The following is a 20,252-nucleotide window of genomic DNA, read 5'->3' as shown; positions in this document are numbered from 1 at the left end:
AGTGTTGCTGTCGACATCAGCGTGACTAACTCGCGCATAAAAACTGTTTGTTTTAACTGTTATAATTCTACTGTTGTGCTTCTCAATTTCTGGTAGTACCTTCAACAAGTGACATTGGAGTAAACAAATTATATTGCAATACAAATATAAGTTTATTATTTATTCTTTCTTTTGTGGACTACAGTAAACACTACGGGCTTTTATGCGGGGAATTATTCGCGCGAGTTTCTGTGGGCCTCACTGAAGTACAAGCTGGAAACCGTGTAGTTTTGTTCCCTCTGTCTTGTGTAGGGAGACTTGGGCATTGTCTACAAATAATTGCATAGCCCGATTTCCGTTATATCCTATATGCGTAAACATTATATTCTCCCCAAACAAATTAACAATTTCATTATAAATATGTGCTTGATTTAGGCCAATATACTAACCAATCTTGATAGAATTTAAAAATGCAATGGGGATAGAGCATCTTGTCCCCCCCCCACCCCCAATGTTAAATCTTCATCTGCACCTAGCAAGGTTCGTGAGTTGTACAGTTAAGCATCGTGTTTTGTAGTAAGACAAGTGAAACATAGTAAATACACAGTTTTACAGCATTCTGAGCTTATGTCCTTAAATACTTCTTTGCTATTCCGAATTACGTTAAAATATTATAGAGTTTTTCCTTCTTAACAGAGATCTGCGCTTTCTCAAAACCCACAAATACCTGATTTCTGACTTTTTTTATTGCTGGTGGGGTGGGACTAAGTCCCTTGTATTGCGGCCACTTCTGGCCTATTGTATCAGCCCCAGATGATAGGTGAGGGTGATTGTGGAGCAATTGGTGGAATGAAGATTGGCAAGGGAAACCGAAGTACTCGGAGAAAATCTGCCCCAGCGCCACTTTGTCCACCACAAATCCCACTTGACCAGACCCGGGTTTGAACCCGGGCCGCCGCGGTGGGAAACCAGCGACTAACCGCTTGAGCTATGGCGCGGCTGATTTTTGACCTTACTCTAATATTTGTAGAATAAAAACTTTTAGGATGGAAACAGTAGTAACCAGCATTCAAATCCGTGCAGGCGCTGTCGTCCGCCCATCCCGCTGTCCAATCAGTTTTGGCCTACTATTGTTTCGTTTACCACGTCGAATGACAGCTATTAGAACAATCTAAAAGTAAGTGTAGCTTGAGAAGTTATGTCTTTCTCTTCAGGAGAATACGGCAGCAGCTGTCTGGAACACTTGCTTCCTGAAACCACATATTCCCTAAAATATCCACAGTCTGTGCCTCTGTGGACTTGTGGTCAGAGTTCCTGCCTACAGAGCCAGAGGCCCCGGGTGCGATTCCTGGCGCTACTAGGTTTTCTGAGAAGTAGTGGGTCTGGAACGGGGCCCACTAAGCCTCGTGAAGATAACTGAGGAGCTTTTTCAAGGAAATAACGGCTCCGGTCTAGAAAGCCGAGATTAACGACCGTGGGGATCCGTTTCGCTGACCACGCGACACCTTCTATCCGCTAGAGTTGACACTAACTTCGTCGACCGGCTGCCGGAGTTTGTGCCCACATAACACAGGATAACGTTTCTGGGTTCAAAGCAGTAACATGAACGAATATACGGTAAGGGAGGACCATTCCTCAGGATAAAGTGGCCGGAGAATGAAACCCCGTCGACTTCTCTCCAGAGCTGTTATGCTTATGCCCCCCCCCACAGCACTTCGTGTCTGTTCATAGGATCGTTGGTGCTGACTGCGTGGTAAACTTGGGCAGAGACAAGCGTTTTGGGCTGTTATATAGACACCTTCATGTCTTGGGCTTAATTAGTCACAGATTTAACTTCACATCTTACTTCTACACTGCCCATTGCCCATTATTTCGTCCTTGGCTTGTGAAAGTGTCATGCTTATTTGAAGATACCACTGCTTCAATGAACAAGTTGGTGTAGCCCGGTTCGAATCTCGGAGGGAACACCAACTTTCTCGACTTCAAGGCAAATGCCGGGATGGTAACCGAGATTAAGCTATAATAGCTTCCAAATTCCTTCCCATCCATCACTCTTAAATCAGCCGATCGCATTGGTCACATGGTTTCATGTATGAACTCTCTTCGTTCGCACGAACGCTGGGATCGTGGGTTCGAATCCCACTCAAGGCATTGATGTCTGTGTGCGTTTATTATTCTCTATGTGTAGGTAGCGGCCTTGAGACGGGCTGATCACTCCTCCAAGGAGTCCTACCGACTGTCTTGAGATTAAGAAGCCGAAGTGAACGAAGCGTTTCACGGATACCCTGCGCTCCAAAATGGGGACAACAGGCAAAATAATACTTCTAAGTCATTCTGTTATTCTACTCTTCAACGATCTATAGTATAGACACTGACTCCGTGGTTCTATTCCGCAAGCGAACTATACCGACCGAGCGACCGCCGTTTGTCGGCGAAGTTAGTGCCAACTTCTGCTGATAGAGGGTGTTGTGGGGTCAGCGCAAAGAATCCCCATGGCCGTATTATTATAATTAATAATACTAATATTAATTTATTGTTATTATACTTTTTGTGTGTGAGAAAGAGAGTCAAAATTCGTTAAGCAAACTTGCACAAACAAATCAAGTGAGGGTACACCATTCACATTACACATAACATAACCGGACTTACACTTTTGGGGGCCCCAGGGCACCCAAAATGTGGAGGCCTCAATCAGTAACAACAGATTTAAGCTATACAATTTTTCTTTGTTATTTCTTATGGTAACTAAAAGTAGAAACCAAATTTCGTGATTTTAGAGGTTAAAATATCTCAATAAAATCTGTGAACTATTTGTGTTTCGTTTAGACCCCGGGGAGCGACCCCGCCCCTGTAGGTACATATGGTTTTGAGGCAGTGTCAGAGAGCTGAGAGCACTTTCTGCAGAATGCCGATAATTAGCACGACGGTCGTGTAGCATGCGGTCCTTCACCCCGTGACGTCAGATGCCCACTTTAGGGTGACAGCGGTACTTGTGTCTCAACAGTTGGCACAAAACAACGGTGTCTGTCACTCGAGCCAGATGCGCCAGATTCACACACCGTGGGCTGCAAGACCACGAAATCCCCTATTTCTTATGACAAGACTACCTCCCATGCGTTCCAAAATAATTGTTTGAAAGATTTAGATTTATGGAAGACATGCAATATTTGTCAATATTTTTATTTTGGTTCAGGTTTTAATATTACAATTTCTTCCTTACCAAATTACTCGTATATAGGCCTATTTGTTCTTCGCACGATCATAAATACACGTCATCCACCAATCCAAGTAGATCTTAGAACTTAATGAGGGACTGTGCTGTCTATTTTTACTTTATGGGACAGTTTTATTTATTTTACGAAAATCCCAAAGTAGAAAAGGGCTGCTGATATTTAATATTACAATTTCTTCCTTACCAAATTATTCGTATATAGGCCTATTTGTTCTTCGCACGATCATAAATACACGTCATCCACCAATCCAAGTAAGTCTTAGAACTTAATGAGGGACTGTGCTATCTATTTTTTTACTTTATGGGACAATTTTATTTATTTTACGAAAATCCCAGAGTAGAAAAGGTCTGCTGATATTTTATGTTGTGTCTTTCCGTAATTGTTCCTAATAGGGGCAAGAAACTGTCATGGCTCATTACAGATCACTCTTTTCCTCCACAAGATATCGAGGAAACACATTCTATAAGTAGACTAAATGTGGATGAAGCTTTATTCTAACCACTCACATCTCCTCTAGAGGAAATATGAACCCTATAAGATTTAATGAAAAGGTTCTTATATACCTTATTACAGTATTCATAAAAGGAACCCTCGATTCGTTATTGGTTCCAGGTTCCATTCGGTTTGTCCTTACTTATGTGGTATTGCAACGTTGACAATAAAATGAATGACCGGCCCTTGCACCGAAACCTTCGATGATCTATTGTATCCCCCCCCCTCCCTCTATTTCAACCCTTCAATAATTCTGAGTCCCATAAAACGTACCACCTCTGTGGTCTAGTGGTCAGAGTTCCTGGTTACAGATCCAGAGGTTCCGGGTTCCATTCCAGGCGCTACCAGATTTTCTGGGAAGTAGTGGATCTGGAACGGGGTCCACTCAGCCTCTTGAGGACAATTGAGGAGCTATTTCAAGGAAATAGCTGCTCCTGTCTAGAAAACCGAGATTAACGGCCATTGGATCCTTTGCGCTGACCACACGACACCCTGTATCCGCTCGGTCGGTATGGTTCGCTTGCGGACTACAGGCCATGGATTTTTATTGTTATGAAACAGACTTCCTAGTCCTTCGACGATGTGATTTTGATCATCCTTTGTCAGCTTGTCTTCAGGATAGTTCTCCTTGATGGTAGCTATCTGGGTATTGGTCACAGCCTCCTTATGTGCCCCTGGTACATTACTGTCCCTGGATCTTTCTGGATGTCTGACCCTTTCCGCGGAGGTATCGCCCTCAGGCCTTGGCCTCTTGGAGGTCCTGCTACGGGTTCTGCGAGATTAGGCGTGTCTCCGTTCTCCGGTTTGCTGCCCTTGGTGCTTTACTTCAGCTTCCGCTCAGCGAATCAAGAGAGTTTTATCCTCGCTCGATGTTTCTGACCCAATTCTGCAGCTATATCAGAACTGCTGACTCCTGAGAGAGGTGTTCTGATGTTACCTCAGGCAGGTTTCTCACTGCTGGTTCGTCCTTTCCTTTGGCCGAAACCTCAACAGCGTGTTCGCTGGTTGCGCAAGCGCCTCTTGATGATGTGCCAGAGCTCTCGGCCCCCGCTGACAAATTTCTTGTAGGGGTTTCCTTACAAATGAGTCCCCATAATTTTGTAGTCTTTTTGTAGACCAGTTTTCTTTTTCTTTTTATCCATTCTGGTCCACTAGCAAGGGTATTAAATATCGCTACTCTCAGCGACCCAAACAGGGGGAGGCATGAATACAACGGGGTCCTACCCGGTGCCCCGAGGGGATCATTAATGACACTCATCAGGTTCCATCCCATTGCCACGCACCCCTCAGCACGATGCCTCACTCCTTGGCTTAGATGGACCATTGCGCTTTTCGCCATCTTTCCAGATATTAACCCCCTCCGCGGCGAGGACGCCAGGGTTGATTTCCCGAGGCGTTGAAAGTGGTAAACTGATGTACACTGTACTGGCGACGTATGATTATTCATCCTATCGACCCTGATGATGGAGACAGGAGACACGGATGATCGCCCTAGAATATTTTAGTGCAAGTTTGAAAGTTATTTATCGTCAGCGAAATGGTTATGAGAGCTATTGAGGAAACCATGGAAATCAAGAAACATCAAGACTAAACCTCTCCACAACAGCTCTGTCACGCACTGAAACTTTTGTAGTATATTGGTATAGGACAGACGTTTGAATTGTGATCGGGAAGTGTGCAATTCGATTCTCGCCCTTAGTGCCGACAATCGAGACAGATGTTTCAAATGAATTGTCTTATTCCATCCGTGATTCTCCTGCAATATTAATGTCTTAAAATTTACTATAGCCGCTTTCTCTTCTGTAGTTTACAGTTCACTGCACCCAAGTCTTTCATCTCATCCGAAATTAAATTTCTTAGAGTCAATACTTCGTCAATAAGTAACCAACAGTCTTAACACTCATTCGAATTTTTGTTTAGAAGACAACGGGGTTTGTCTGCAGACTAACTGAAGTTGGCAGTAGAACTGTCTCGATGTATCAGTGCTGGATCAAACATAAATTTATAGTTTCTTCAGTTCATTTACCAATCAGCAGACATGATTAAAATATATACATATATAATATAATTTACATCCTGGTATCTTCATTTAATACAATGTGTTTATAGGCCTAAATGTACAAATTTTTGTATTATTTTAATTTTATCTAGGAAATTCATCTAAAAAATAATGCATGAAGGGAAATAGGTGTACAGTATATGTACACTCATTGAGAACAATTTTTCTCCTTGTTGAATTTATCATTCAGAATAATCTGTGGCTGCTGTTAATGCAAGGGAAGATTACAGACTGGGAAACACTGGGAAACACTGAGTGTATGGTGGTACTGTGAAAATAGCAGATATTATTGAAATTTAGAAAATGTCGGTATTTATTTTGTATATAAATGACAATGTCACTCAACGCCCGACTGCTACACTTCGTAAAGCTATGACTGAAAATAATTACATAGTATCCATTCTGATATTCTACGGCCAATTTACGAAGAAGAAGAAGAAGAAAGGCTATGAACTGTTGAACAAGTTTGATTTTTCTTAGCAAACTTTGCCAAAAATATTTCATTTATTTAGTGAGGTGAGGTATTTTTGATCAAGTCTGTTTTCAGCAATTCCCGTTGAAATTTCAGCGGACACCGTGCTAGTTAACTGTAATAATATTTCTATCGGATCAGCATTCTACGTGTAAAACTCACGGGGTTGCAACCCTTAGAAAAGAGAGGGAGAGAGAAGGTATCTGTCCCTGAAGGACTCCTGTTAATGACAAACTGAACAAGGATGTAAAGCTGCACGTTTAGCCTTTTATTTTGTATTTATTTGTTGTTTAGTTGGCGACACTGTCACTAATTCAGATTATGGAGATTCGAATGTTAGGGTGATGAGTGACTAATGAGTTAGAAAGGACGTAGAAGAAAGCGGTCGTGCCTCTGTTTGAGGTACTATCCTGGCACTTGCCTCACAGATCCTAAGGAAACTACGAAAATCCTCGGTCAGAAGAGGCGATCTCTGTACCTCCGAAATACGAATTAGGAGATAGCGACGTATGGTGCTTTGTAAGACAATAACCCTTCGAAATTCGTGCAATTAAAATACGACCGTGCACAAAACCCTCTCTCGGATGAGGTTCAGTGGTGGACCTTTGTGGACAGAACAAAAAAAAACTTCATGGCCTGTAGTCCGCAAGCGAACTATACCGACCGAGTGACCGCCGCATGTCGGCGAAGTTAGTGCCAACTTTAGCAGATAGAGGATGTCGCGTGGTCAGCGCAACGAATCCCCACAGCCGTTAATCTCGGTTTTCTAGACCGGGGCCGCTACTTTTCCATTCAGGTAGCTCCTTAATTATGCTCACGAGGTTGAGTTGACCCAGTTCGAGACCCACTACTTCTCAGAATATCTGGTAGTGCCGGGAATTGAACCCGAACCTCTGGATCTGTAGCCAGGAACTCTGACCACTAGACCACAGAGGCGGACCATAGGCGTCGAAACGAGAACAATATTAAAATAGTTGTTAGAGAAACTTTGTGTTAGGTGTGTGAACTGGATTCTTCTGGCTAAGGACAAGGGACCAATGTCTAGCTGAAATTGAATATTGAATCTTAAGGTCCCATAACAAAAGGCAGGAAATTTCTTTACCACGTGACAGACTGTTAGCTTCTGGAGAAGAACCCTGTCCATGGAGGCGGTTATTACTGCACAGAACTTTCGAATCCTGTAATAATTCTGGGGCAGCTCGCTAGGTGGCTACGTCGAGATCGTAGGAATGGACTAAAAAATATATGTTGAATATGTGACTTCTAGTAGTGGTTTTGTTACACAAAATAGCACGAATGTTTAACAAGAATTATGCATGGGTTCCAGTAGGTTCCTCTCCTTTCAAGAAACTTGGAGGCAATTTTGGCGGGCGTTTTCTGACTTTCAAATTAAACATATTCCACACCAAATGTAAGGATAGAAAAACTCACGTCTGTTTCTAAAAATATTACAGATAACTTTACCACAGTACTTACTTATGGAGCTGAGCCCTTCTTGAGGAGCCGCCAATTCTGCAGTTACTCAAGAATTTCCCAGCATTTTATGGAACCCGAAGGTTCATTATCGTGTTCACAAGAACCCTCCACTGATCCCTATCCTGAGCCACAACAATCCAATCCATATTACTCCATCCTATCTCTATAAGATCCATTTTAATATTATCCGCCGACCTACGCCTTGTTCTTCCCAGTCTTTAACACAGTAGATTATAAATATTTAACATCACAATTTGTCACGTTGTATATGAGATAAATAAATATTACTTTGGTACAAGATAATATTGTTTATGCTGTTGTATGATACAAACGCTGCAATAGGAACAAACAGATATCAGGGAAGTTCTCTTTCTAAGACTCTCGATGTACTGTTTGCGTCCTTATTTTGAAACTAAAGCACAAGAGTCTCTTGACAGTCTAAGTATGCATTGTAACATTAAGGGGAAGTAGAGCATGTCTCTTGAGAGTAAGATTTTCTCAGGTATTTTGTGACATGAATCTCATTCTCATTAAACCAACAAAGACTTAGTTCTCACCTCAGTGCGCCTTATACCTTTCCTTATGTCTCTCAGTTCCGGAGCTAGGAGGCCATGTTTTCAATGCTCCAGTGAATTTTAATCGTGAAAACGCTGTTTTATTTGTCTGCATGCACTAAGTGTTATATATTGTACCCTAAATATGAAACCACATACATTTAATCACCTACAAGTAACAAATCGAAAAACATGTCTCAGGAATATAGATTTTTGTATGGCTTGTAATGGCTGCATACGTGGACTTCCAAATTACGAAATGTAGGCTTTTGCTTAGAGAAAGAATTTCTGATGCGTTTGTTTACTTTTATTCAGCTGTGTCAAAAATCGCAAGACAAGTGACGTGTATATATTGGATATAAAATTTTGTGTTTAATATTCTTCAAGAACTTTTTTTTTCGGAATAATTTTCTCTTCTGTAAATATTTATTGAGTTCTGCCCGAAACAAGCGCAAAACACATATAGGTGTTGGTGCCCTCTTGTCTTCCGATTTTAACGAAAATTCGAACGTGCCTGCAAGTGTTAGTAATATTTCACAGTTTTCATGAAAATCTCTTCGGCTGTTCTCGAATTACTACGTGGCTACAGATGTAGCTCGGATATAACGAAGCAACGAGTAATGGAAGAATTTTTGCAAATATTGAAATGCACCAGAAATTTATTGTACATTTAATGTAGCAGTGAGGTAAATCGAATTCTATACAGTTAAACTTTTTGTTTAATTCGCTTAGTNATGTTTATAGAGTTGTAGTTTTTTTTTTTGTCTCGTAGTGTGGGGGGGGGGGGGGTGGAGTCCATCTGGGTCCACTCGGCACAGCGGCCACTGATTAGCCTATTGTAGCCTGCCCCTGGTGATTATTATGATGGAGAATTTGGTGGAATGAAGATTGGCACGGGAAACCGAAGTACTCTGAGAAAACCTACCCCAGAGCCACTTTGTCCACCACATATCCCACTTGACCACGGGATCGAACCCTGGTCGCCGCGGTGGGAAGCGAGCCACTAACCGCTTGAGCTATGACGCAGCCTATTTGATAAAGTTTCTTTTGAGCTTCACGTGGACGAAGGATTATAATTATATAATGAAATTCGTTCTACACTTATAATTTAATTCCTAAACCCGGTAATGAATTGTTTTCGATGGACAGATATGGCTTCCATTTGATCTATACATTTGATACATTTCATGTAAATAACAAATTAATATTTCCTTTGCTTTGTTTGATAGAGTAGGTCTTATGGGTGCGCCACGCTGTTTGTTATAGGCCACCTGTATGTGCCTTTCGCGAATGAACTGCAGATTGAACCAACAATTTCAGTGAACTATTTATTTATGGTTCTGATTTTCAAGATCTATAAGCAGTCAATAGATCGTCATTGAGAGCCTATGATGAATCAGTTAGGAAGGAACTGTGTACAATATTCTGACAGAGTTTGGTGTACACATGAAACTAGTTAGGCTGACTGAAATATGTTTAATTGAAACTTATGGTAACGTCTGAATAGGTAAATACATCGTCTGCTTCAGAATGCTTTAAAACAAGGAGAGGTTTTATCACTACTACTTTTCAACTTTGCTTAAAATATGCCATTAGAAAAGTTAAAAAAAAAGCAAGTGGATTAAAATTAACTGGGATACATCAGCTGTTGGTCTATGCTGATGATGTGAATCTACTGGGTGTTAATCTAGATACCATAAAGAGAAGCATAGGAATTTTAATTTACGCTAGTAAGGAGGTTGGTCTAGGAATAGTTAATATACAGAGTCATTCTATTAGCAATGTGCGCTGGACAATACAAGTGTGGTGTAAGAAATAATCATTATTTTCCTGTACTCATTGTTTCTACGTGTGGGCAGGAACATGTATTAATTCCACACATTCAAATATGATGTATGAATTGAGAAATTGCATGAAAATATGAGAATGGAGAAAGTAGACGCGTTAAACCAAACCTCAGAATATTACTAACATCAGCAGTCTAAAGGGATGTTGCAAAATTATCCTTGTTTTAAAAAAAAGTTGTTCATATAAGAGCTGTATTAATCTCGCCACTTAACGCTGCTATTGAAAAAAATTCGAAGACTTATTACTGTCATCAAAAGAGCCTAACTTTTTCTCTCTCCTGGACGCATAATCACACTAGACTATACTATGTTATGCTCTGTTTTTTCCTCCGTGGCCTTTAGTCCACAAGCGAACTATACCGACCGAGCGACCGCCGCTTGTCGGCGAGGTTAGTGCCAACTTTTGCAGATAGAGGATGTCGCGTGGTCAGCGCAACGGATTTCCACGGCCGTTAATCTCGGTTTTCTATGCTGTGTTATGCTATACCATAACATACCATGCGATACTACACTACACCATATCCTACACCATACCGTACCACTATTCTTAGGTTTCACGGCGGTGATTGTTAATATTACGTTCTGCTGGGATGGTATGAGGTGTGGTCTGGTATCTGTCTACGCTACTACATGACGTAATATCCCAGAACAGCGTAACCTTGGAAGTGAAAGAGCTATAGACACTATGAATCGTCAAGCGTTCTAAATTATTATTAAATGTAATTTACACTGTACATTCGAATCCTTATAAGTAACACGTTGCTTGCGTGTAACTGAAGCGTCATTCATGTACAGAACTTTAATGTAATGTAGAGAATGCAGACCGCAACAGAACTCGAAGCCGGATCCTGTGTGTAGAACCGGAAGTGTTACCATTTGACGTAAGTGGAACGTGAGATGACTGATTTCACTGGAGTGGTATGAGACTTACGTAAGATGTCAATATCTCCTCGTGAAACCCTGTTCTAGAATTCGAGGCTGCCGTTCTAGCACTGCTACAGATGTCCTTGGTTTTGTCTTAATATTGGTGGAGAATGGAATGGTAGACCGCCTCTGTGGTCTAGTGGTCAGAGGTCCCAGGTTCGATTCCCGGCCCTATCAGATATGTCTGAGAAGTAGTGGGTCTGGAACGGGGTCCACTCAGCCTCATGAGGATAATTGAGGAGCTATTTCAAGGAAATAGCAGCTCCGGTCTAGAAACCCGAAATTAACGGCCGTGGGGATTGGTAGCGCTGATCACGCGACACCCTCTATCCGCTAAAGTTGGCACTAACTTCGCCGACAAGCGGCTGTCGCTCGGTCGGTATAGTTCGCTTTCTGGCTAAAACCACGGAGTTTGTTTTGTATACGATAGAAAAAACACTCTATCTCCATTATAAAGATGACTCATTCAGTGGCGTTTGGGGAAGCAGCAGTGGCGTATTCGAAGAATCTTGTGAACTTACATTTTGCCGGTAAGATACAGAGCTTTTTAATGCTAGAGTAGGTAGTGAAAATGACCACTGTAGTATGTAAGGTTCGGTTTCTAAAACAGCCGTGACCCCCTTGTCCCCAATTAATGACATTGTACACGCCCGGGGCAGGGTTGGGTGTAGTGGGGGACAGTCCCGCATCGCAACGCCCATACCTGGATACACTCCTGAGCTTCAGTGTCTGCCTCCGTCCGGTTGCGCGTCACCTCGGCTACCTCAAACGACCTTTCCTTCCGAATGAATGAGAGTCCCAGATGAAAAGTAAAGGTGTTCCTGTGCTTAACTAATTCAACACTGCCCCATGAAGACGTACGGGAGAGTGAATGTATAGGTTCACATTTTCTTGGCCTCGACACCAGCTGGAGGTGAGTGATCAGCTTCACGCCCCTGCCGCTTTACCGCCGGGGAGAGAGCGCCTGGTATCCATTGGATATGAGGCTGGGTGGGCCCCAGAGCCGGTCTGGATGATATGGAGAAGAGAAAATTTTTGACCCTACAAAGACTCGAACTCTGACCCCTCGGTCGACCGGCCCATTTCCAGTTGCTATATCGACTACACTATCCCAGCTGCTAGAGAAAGGTCACTTGGAAGACCAGGTGGTAGATGAAGGGCGATATTTGCTTGCAAATTAATGTCACTGTAATGATATGTGCTGATATGAATTGAACTGCACTGACTTACGATAATATCCATTAGTGAGGTTTTTTTGTAGCTGTGATGAACCAAGCTGTTAGTAACTTTCTATTTAATATCCCCAAAACGATTAATCTGTTCCGTCAAAAGAGCGATATATATGTTCTTGAGGAACTGCACAGTCAGTTGTGACAACATAAATGGTGTTTGCATAATAATCGAAGAATTGCTCGCGTAATTCTGTAATCATGGCCGCCTGAAGAAAGTTGTAGTTAGCAAATTTATATTGAGTTGCTGACGTCAGGGACTTAGCCAAGGTCGTTTTTTTGGGATCATAGTCCTTTGCAAGGCAAGCGTATAATTAGTATTTAACACGTGAACTTAGTATTACTCTTAAACAACTGCCATGTTAATTTGTTTTCGTTAATACATGTTTAGGAATTCTGGGGAAGGTAACATTTTACGCATTCCAAGTACTGTGGTCTGATGTATTACCACTCAAACCGAAGCATTTCACCAATGAATAATAAATATAATGCAACATATTGGGCCGTTTCTAGGAGACGAATACGTAAACATGTTCCAACCAACGAGCATACAACAGTATAGGCGTCTGTTGCTAAGCAATGTCTGAGTGGACACGCCTGAGAACAATACACGATATCATGTAAGATTTGAGGCTTTCACGGCGGTGACTATGAAGAAAGCAGTCTTCTGCTTTTACCGTTCTCACGGTCTTGTCGCTTGCAGATTTCTTATACTTTTTCTTCTACCCTGAAGATGGAGGCGATACGTTCCTCCGAAACGTCGGTTAACACCACATATACACGGTGCCAAATCCCAGAAGACTGCTTTCTTCTCAATACACGATATCCATTGCTAAGCAGCGATGTTTTTTCTGTTGGTGGTCCGTGCCGAGCCTATATAAAAAGCAGTGAACACTGTTCATTCGTAGGAGGCGACGAAAAGGGAAGTCTCAAGTCTGAGAGTAAAATATGGTCTCGAATACCAAGGGTCTCGGACCCGAGAAAGACTGCGCATGCAAGGGCCAGCAGCATATACAAAAGACAGACCCGTCCTCTCGTCAGAGATGGCGCCCCACAGAAACAAGACCGTAACTGTCAAACAGTAATAAATATCTGGTCATGAGCTGCAGATGGGGCTCAACACCAAGACTTACTGACTTACTGACTGACTGACTGACTGACTGACTGACCATCGGTCGCAATGTGACTTTGACTTTGACTTGTTCAGGAAGGTCAGGAAGACGTCTTTCAAGGCAGTTCAATGGTTAATGTTTTAGTGTAATAATATAATGTAGTTACGACGTGGAGATTATCGAATAAATCGAGTTATCAAATCCGGAATCGATTATTTACTGTCGCGTTACCAAGATACACGTTACAATATGAAGAATAAACATAAATCTACTATAAATAAAGATCAACATTGGTGACGCATGCAAATTCACAAGAATTTACTTGAACGTCAATCCGTGAAGACGACAACAACCAAAGCGACAGCAACATTAATGTCAATAAGATCTAAAAGTTTGTAACAATGGTGCGTTAATGCAAATATTATATTTCTGGACGTTATTCATCATCCGGTTTTTGTTGTAAAAGCCGTTTTGCTTTATTTAAAACACAACTTTTCGGAGACAAACAGGACGGATTTTAAATAAAAACAGGACGATGAACAATATCCAGAAATATAATATTTGAACATTGATGTCAATAATTAAGTTTTTACTATTCTTATTTATGTGTTAACAGCCCAAAGGCCAATTACAAATTGAGCACGAGTAAAATAATAATAATAATAATAATATAATAATTCATTTCAATTCTTTATTATTTATATGCCGAGCCAACAGCCACAAGGCCAATTACAGACGCAGCACAGTGTAGATACTGTTAATTACATTACGGACAAACACAATAAAAAGTCAAAGACAAATTACAGGCAATCACTGGAGGAAAAACACATTAATGCAGAGAAGGAAATAAACAGACGAATTAATAATAAAAATTATTTCATTAAAACAAATCTATGTTTCTATTGAGAATTGAGAAATGTGAAGTATATATATTTAGAAATAGTAATAATTCAATTCAGTTCGTGTTTATTTATGTGCAAACTTAACAGCACAGAGGCCAATAACAAAGTTGGCACGAGTACACAGAAATACAGATATAACTAAAAGAATTTAACTGAATTATTATTATATTATTATCATTTTACTGGTGCTCAATTTGTAATTGGCCTTTGGGCTGTTAACACATAAATAAGAATAGGAAGAACTTAATTATTGACATCAATGTTCAATACAAATAAGACAGTCTATATAATGGCATTAAATTAATAATAATTCCAAGAAAAATTAAAGTTAGCGTTAACCGGTGAGAAAATAAAATAAGTACATTTCGAATGGTTATTCCATTATGTGGTAAGAAAGGACAATACACATACATACATAATAATACATAATAATACATAATAATAACCCAATTAATTCTTATTCATGTTCAATTCAATTCATGTTTATTTACGTGCAAACTTAACAGCACAGAGGCCAATTACAAAGCTAGCACGAATAGAGAAATACACAAAAATAATTAAAAAAACAAAATACAAAAATCATAGTCATAACAACGAAATTAATAAAATTAATGATAATAATAATAATAGTTAAATTGGTTCAGTATAAGATATGTTTCATCAACAGAGTTTTTGGTCCAAAGACGTCCACGTCCCTACAAACAACATTAGCAGCAGAAGCGCATCTAGCAGAGGGGCAATTTTTACTAACAGAACAGACACTGAACAAAGTAATAGTAATAATAATAATAGGAATGAAGTAGGGCTTCGCCATTCTGCTTCTACTCCATTCAGCCTCATAATTATTTTATTGTAACATAAATAGAAAGATAAGATTAATAGCCAGAATATCGTGTATTATCTCAAAGCACCTTACATAGTGCCCATTGTTTTATTGTTTTATGAAAACTTTTACATTTTACAAATATTCTTTAAAGGCCTTAAGACTTGTCTTGCCAGCGTCGTAATGCCCCAAATTTGAAGAAACTTCTGAACACTACTGTACAGCTTCGTAGCCTCACGTTTTACTTGGCATCCAAATGAGATCTATAGACTGACTGGTATGCCATGTTGGTTGCCGAGGAGGCACGGGGTTGCCAGTCTTCCTAGAAGATGTCTCGCTCTCTTTAGATTGTTTCTGGTAATAATGAGAAGTTGGCTTGAATATTGAGTGGTACTCATTCGGATTGTGTCTATGTACGTCCCATTGGATAGAAGATAACTTCTGTCACACCGATGTGTGGCGTGAAGCAACGTTACTATGAGGCAGGGGCCCAAAAGTTCAAGTAATAAATTGCGAAACGTTTTGATCACAGTAAAAAACGATGGAAGTTAGCTTTCATGAGCAAAAATTGGGCCAAGATGTATCGCTTTTTATCTTTGTGAGACATTTCAGGACGTAAGAACGGAAAGATCAGGTGCCTCTTTGACTACACAGTGTTGTATCTTAGGATAATATTAATAATACTACAATAATACTATTTTAGTGTTGTGAATAATGATTTTAGTTTAACGGTGTTGAAAAAATAGTTTTCTTTTTCCAAATGTGTTTTTAATTGATAAGTTATTAAGAATTTTCCTTATTGACAAGAGTTAGTTTAATGATTGTGTTTTAAGAAAGTGTTTTTGAACACTGAGTCTGAGTACAGTCGTACTGAATCTCTTGAAATGTGTCTCATGTTGCAGCAGTTCGCTGCCAAACGCGGGGACCAGGAGTCGCTACTCGAGAACATGAATTCTAAATATTATTACTACACACGCACCAAAGGTCTCTTCAGAATCTGCTATCCCAAGGAGCGTCCACCAACCGGTAAGCCCATGACTAACCAGGAAGTACTAATTTCGGTTGAAAATACAGTTAACAAGCTGAGATATTCATCGGATATCTTCAGTGTGTATGGTTTCAGGAATTTTCGCTGCAAGATGACAGTGCTTAAGATATTACCAATATCTATGTTCTTTTAATCAAAGTAGGGCAGTGTTTGTTGTTCCCATGGAAGCAAAATGTAAAAATAATTTGTTAATTATAACCAGACGATGGCAGTAATAAACGGCAGTGCTTCGGTCGGTAATACAGAATTTTCATCTGATATTATAATGATTCGATGTTTTGCGAAGCCGCCAGTAGCTAGACTCCATTCATTCATTCATTCATTCATTTATTCCTTCATTATTAATTTGTTCCCTCTAGAGTATAGATCCTCAGTGAGACGCTTCGTCTCACTTCACTTTCGTAATCTTACAGTCAGTAGGACTCCTTAGACGGGGGATAAGCCCGTCGCAAGGCCGAGTAGCTAGACTAATAACGTCGAATTTTTTAATGACTGATGAGTTAATAAGGGTTTGGAAGGAGCAGGCCTTGGTTTAATCGAAGTACTATACCGACATTAGCTTGAAGGAGTTGAAGAAAATCACGGTAAACCTCAGGCATGTTTGCAATTTCCCCTGTAGAGATTCGAACCGAGCATCTCTCGTATACATTTCTAGATATTTATCACTAGATTAGTCTCGTCGAGATCATATTTTCGAATTTTCACAAAAAGGGCACATCTTCTCTTCTGTCAAGCTGTCTTTTCAGATTAGTTCAAGAACATGTCAGTCTATTCAGTGAAATTTTGATTTCACTGTTTACCTTAAGTCTGAACTGTGTAAAGTGGGTAAGTAAGGGAAGTCTGTGCAATCTGTTGGTAAAGATGAGAACTGTCGCGAACTGTCAAATATTCCCTAGAGTTTTCACTGATAATTTAAAAATACTTCAATATATCTCCAATATTGTAATAAACCTTCTTTTTAAAAAGTCACGCAAAATGAATTTCAACACGCAAACACAGAATTAGAGCCTGTGGGCTGCTGGGTACAAATAACGGTAACACAGAAGGAGTAAAATGAAATTTTGTCATGAAGCAATTTCAGTGTAAAAATATATCTCTTCCAAATCGCAAATACAGGTAAAAAAAAAAGATAAAGCTACCCCTGTAATAGGCCCTGAAGAACTATAAGGTTGTGAGACGTCGAGGTTCGATTCCCGATGAGATAATTAGATTTTTCAATTGACCTAATCTTTGTAGCCGCACTGTGGCCCTGGGTTCGACACAGCCTCTAACAAAAATGAGTATCAGGAATCCACCTGGGGGTAAAGGGCGGCCGGCGCTTAAACCTGACAACCTAACCGCCAATTGTGAACCGATTATCTAGAAAATGTGGGAGCCTCGACGTCTCACAACCCTGTGGGCCTCCACGATCTGTTACAGGGATAGTTTTACCTTTATCTTTTATACTTCTAAACGGATTTTGTGACGAAAAACACAGATGATTTTTAAGCATCTGTTCCGCAGTAAAGCTAAAGAGAAACACAACACTGTCTACGTGTTCCGGAAAATAATTAGTAAATCGNACCAGTATACGTAAAATTGTCTCAGGATTCTGCATACGATCGGTAAGCAAGAAACAGATATTGTTTGGGTGATAATGTTTAAATAAACACACTGATTGGAAGACGTATAAAGGCGCTTCCACATTACTCGTGCTCGTGCTCGCGCTCGTCAGGCTTGTGCTCGTAAATCTTTGTCCACACTACTTCAGTTGCTCGTCAGGCTTCGGCGCGTGAGGATCCGTATATTTACTCGTAGTGTGTATAGGCTGTAAAAAAAAGTAAAGCTATCCCTGTAACAGGCCGTGAAGGCCCATAGGGATGTGAGACGTTGAGAATCCCACATTATCTAGAAAATCGGCTCAAAGATGGCGGTAAGGATGTCAGCCTTACGCGCCGGCCGCGCTTTACCCCCCAGGAAAATTATTTGTTAAATTCCTGGTACTCATTTCTGTTAGAGGATGAGTGAAGCCCAGGGCCCCAGTGCGGCTAGAAGGATTAGGTCAATTGAAAAAAATCCAATGACCTCATCGGGACTTGAACCCGCAACCTTCCGGCTTGTAGCATTGTAGTCATATATTAATTTATTGGCTATATTTTTTAAATTAAAAATTTGCTTGTCTCGTGACTTGTCATATCGTCCACATTACTCGCGAGCATATCGAGTCACACGAGCACGAGTAATGTGGTCGCGCCTTAAGAGGCACAAACGCTCGGGGTCAGTAGAATGCAATGTATGGTGCGCGGGTTGCTTAGGCCCGTTGTTCTGTAGAAGCAGTTACAGTCTTCCGGAAGTTCGCCATGTGTTGGCAGTGCAACGACCGGGCTACCGTACGGAACAAGCGACAGCAGTATCGTCATGAAAATTAAAATAGCGCCTAACGTAACGATGTTTCTACCATGCAGATAAGAATGCAAGTGTTATATTTGGAAAGGTGACGTCACTCAATATCGGACACAAAGTACAATAGCATGGACAATTGTGGGGAACGAAACCGCTGTTGTGCTCGCACACAACTCCAGCTGCTTCCTGGTTGTGTGCGAGATTTAGGCAATTCGTGGCCGTGACCATGAAGTCCAATATATTCTCGAATGTGACACCGTTTAATCTGGTAGATAGATACCAACGTTTCGAAGGAATCTGCTGCCTTGAAGCTATCTCAGTCCTCTGCCCTGAAAATTGAGGCGGCAGATTTCTCCGAAACGTTGGTACCTATCTACCAGAATACATGACGTCACAACTAAGAATATGATAATCTTCGTGACTGTAGTTCTGTATGATTATCTCCAGAATGGAAATTGTTTTCTTGACAAAAAACAAGAGTTTCAGAGCTCCTTGCTGCTTACCTGTTTGCTAGCCCGGATTGTTCTTCCACCCTGAAGATGGAGGAATTACGTTCCTCCGAATCGTCGTTAACCTCTACCAAATTACGAAGCATCACTTCATCATAGTACCCTTCAACAGGGTTATGACTTTACATGACCTTATGTTAAACAAGACTGCGTTCATGCTACCAGAATTTGCGATATGTCGATAAGCTAAGTTGATATTAATATCGAATTCTGGAATATGTAGAATTGTAGTGGAGTATTATATTTGCGGTAATGTTAGATCAGGAGTATTAGAATGGTGTCTTAGTTATGTTCTCCTCAGACACTTCAAACTGTTAAACGCCTGAAGAAAGCAGTCTTCTGGGATTTGGCACCGTGTATATGTGGTGTTAACCGACGTTTCGGAGGAACGTATCGCCCCCATCTTCAGGGTAGAAGAAAAAGTATAAGAAATCTGCAAGCGACAACACCGTGAGAAACGGTAAAGCAGATGGGGGCGATACGTTCCTCCGAAACGTCGGTTAACACCACATATACACGGTGCCAAATCCCAGAAGACTGCTTTCTTCATAGTCACCGCCGTGAAAGCCTCAAATCTTACATGTTAAACGCCTATTTTACATTCTTCCCCATAAATGTGAAGTTGTCCCTGGCAAAACAAAAAGGAAAGTTATCCCTATAACAGGCCGTGGAGGCCCACAGGTTTGTGAGACGTCATTTTCTGTACACAGTCGGCTCACATATGGAGGTCGACAACAAACAAAACAAACTCCGTGGTTTTAGTCCTCTAGCGAAGTATCCCGACCGAGAGACCGCCGCTTGTCGGCGAATTTAATACCAATATCAGCGGATAGAGGGTGTCGCGTGGTCAGCGCAACGAATCCCCACGGCCGTTAATTTCGGTTTTCTAGAGCAGAGCCGCTATTTCCTTGAAAGAGCTCCTCAGTTATCATCACGAGGAGGTCAGGTTGTATATGGTATAAAAATATTTAATTAATAGTATTGTATTAAATCTGAAATGCAAAAGAGAAAAGAAAAAAAATGAAATCAGTCATTTATTTCACAGAGAGAAAACAAACCAGCAAATTATTTTAAAGCGATGTTTTGTAAAACGTCATAAATGGTACACGTGCCGACATTGGGAACGATGTGTATCTCTGTAATTAAATCAAACATAAATCGAAATGAAATACATATGTCTGTTTGTGCGAAATAGAACACGTACCGTGAAG

The 20,252-nt window shown here is 40.8% G+C and overlaps 1 protein-coding gene across 4 annotated transcripts in view; it reads left to right on the top strand.

Moving 5' to 3' along the window:
* Positions 1-20,252, top strand: part of LOC111866486 — an 82,776-nt gene that overhangs the window by 18,913 nt on the left and 43,611 nt on the right. For 2 of the 4 annotated variants that reach the window (XM_023855474.2, XM_023855473.2), the window contains exon 2: positions 16,008-16,128. In XM_023855474.2, coding sequence (XP_023711242.1) covers positions 16,008-16,128 — 121 coding nt within the window. Of the gene's footprint in view, positions 1-16,004; positions 16,129-20,252 lie in introns of all 4 variants that reach the window. The other 2 variants (XM_023855472.2, XM_023855471.2) reach the window with 1 other exon arrangement.

The sequence above is a fragment of the Cryptotermes secundus genome, unplaced genomic scaffold (assembly GCF_002891405.2).
Source record: "Cryptotermes secundus unplaced genomic scaffold, Csec_1.0 scaffold375, whole genome shotgun sequence".
Classification (NCBI taxonomy): domain Eukaryota; kingdom Metazoa; phylum Arthropoda; class Insecta; order Blattodea; family Kalotermitidae; genus Cryptotermes; species Cryptotermes secundus.
Note: the sequence above shows the minus strand (reverse complement) of the source record. Positions and strands in the feature narration are given on the sequence as shown.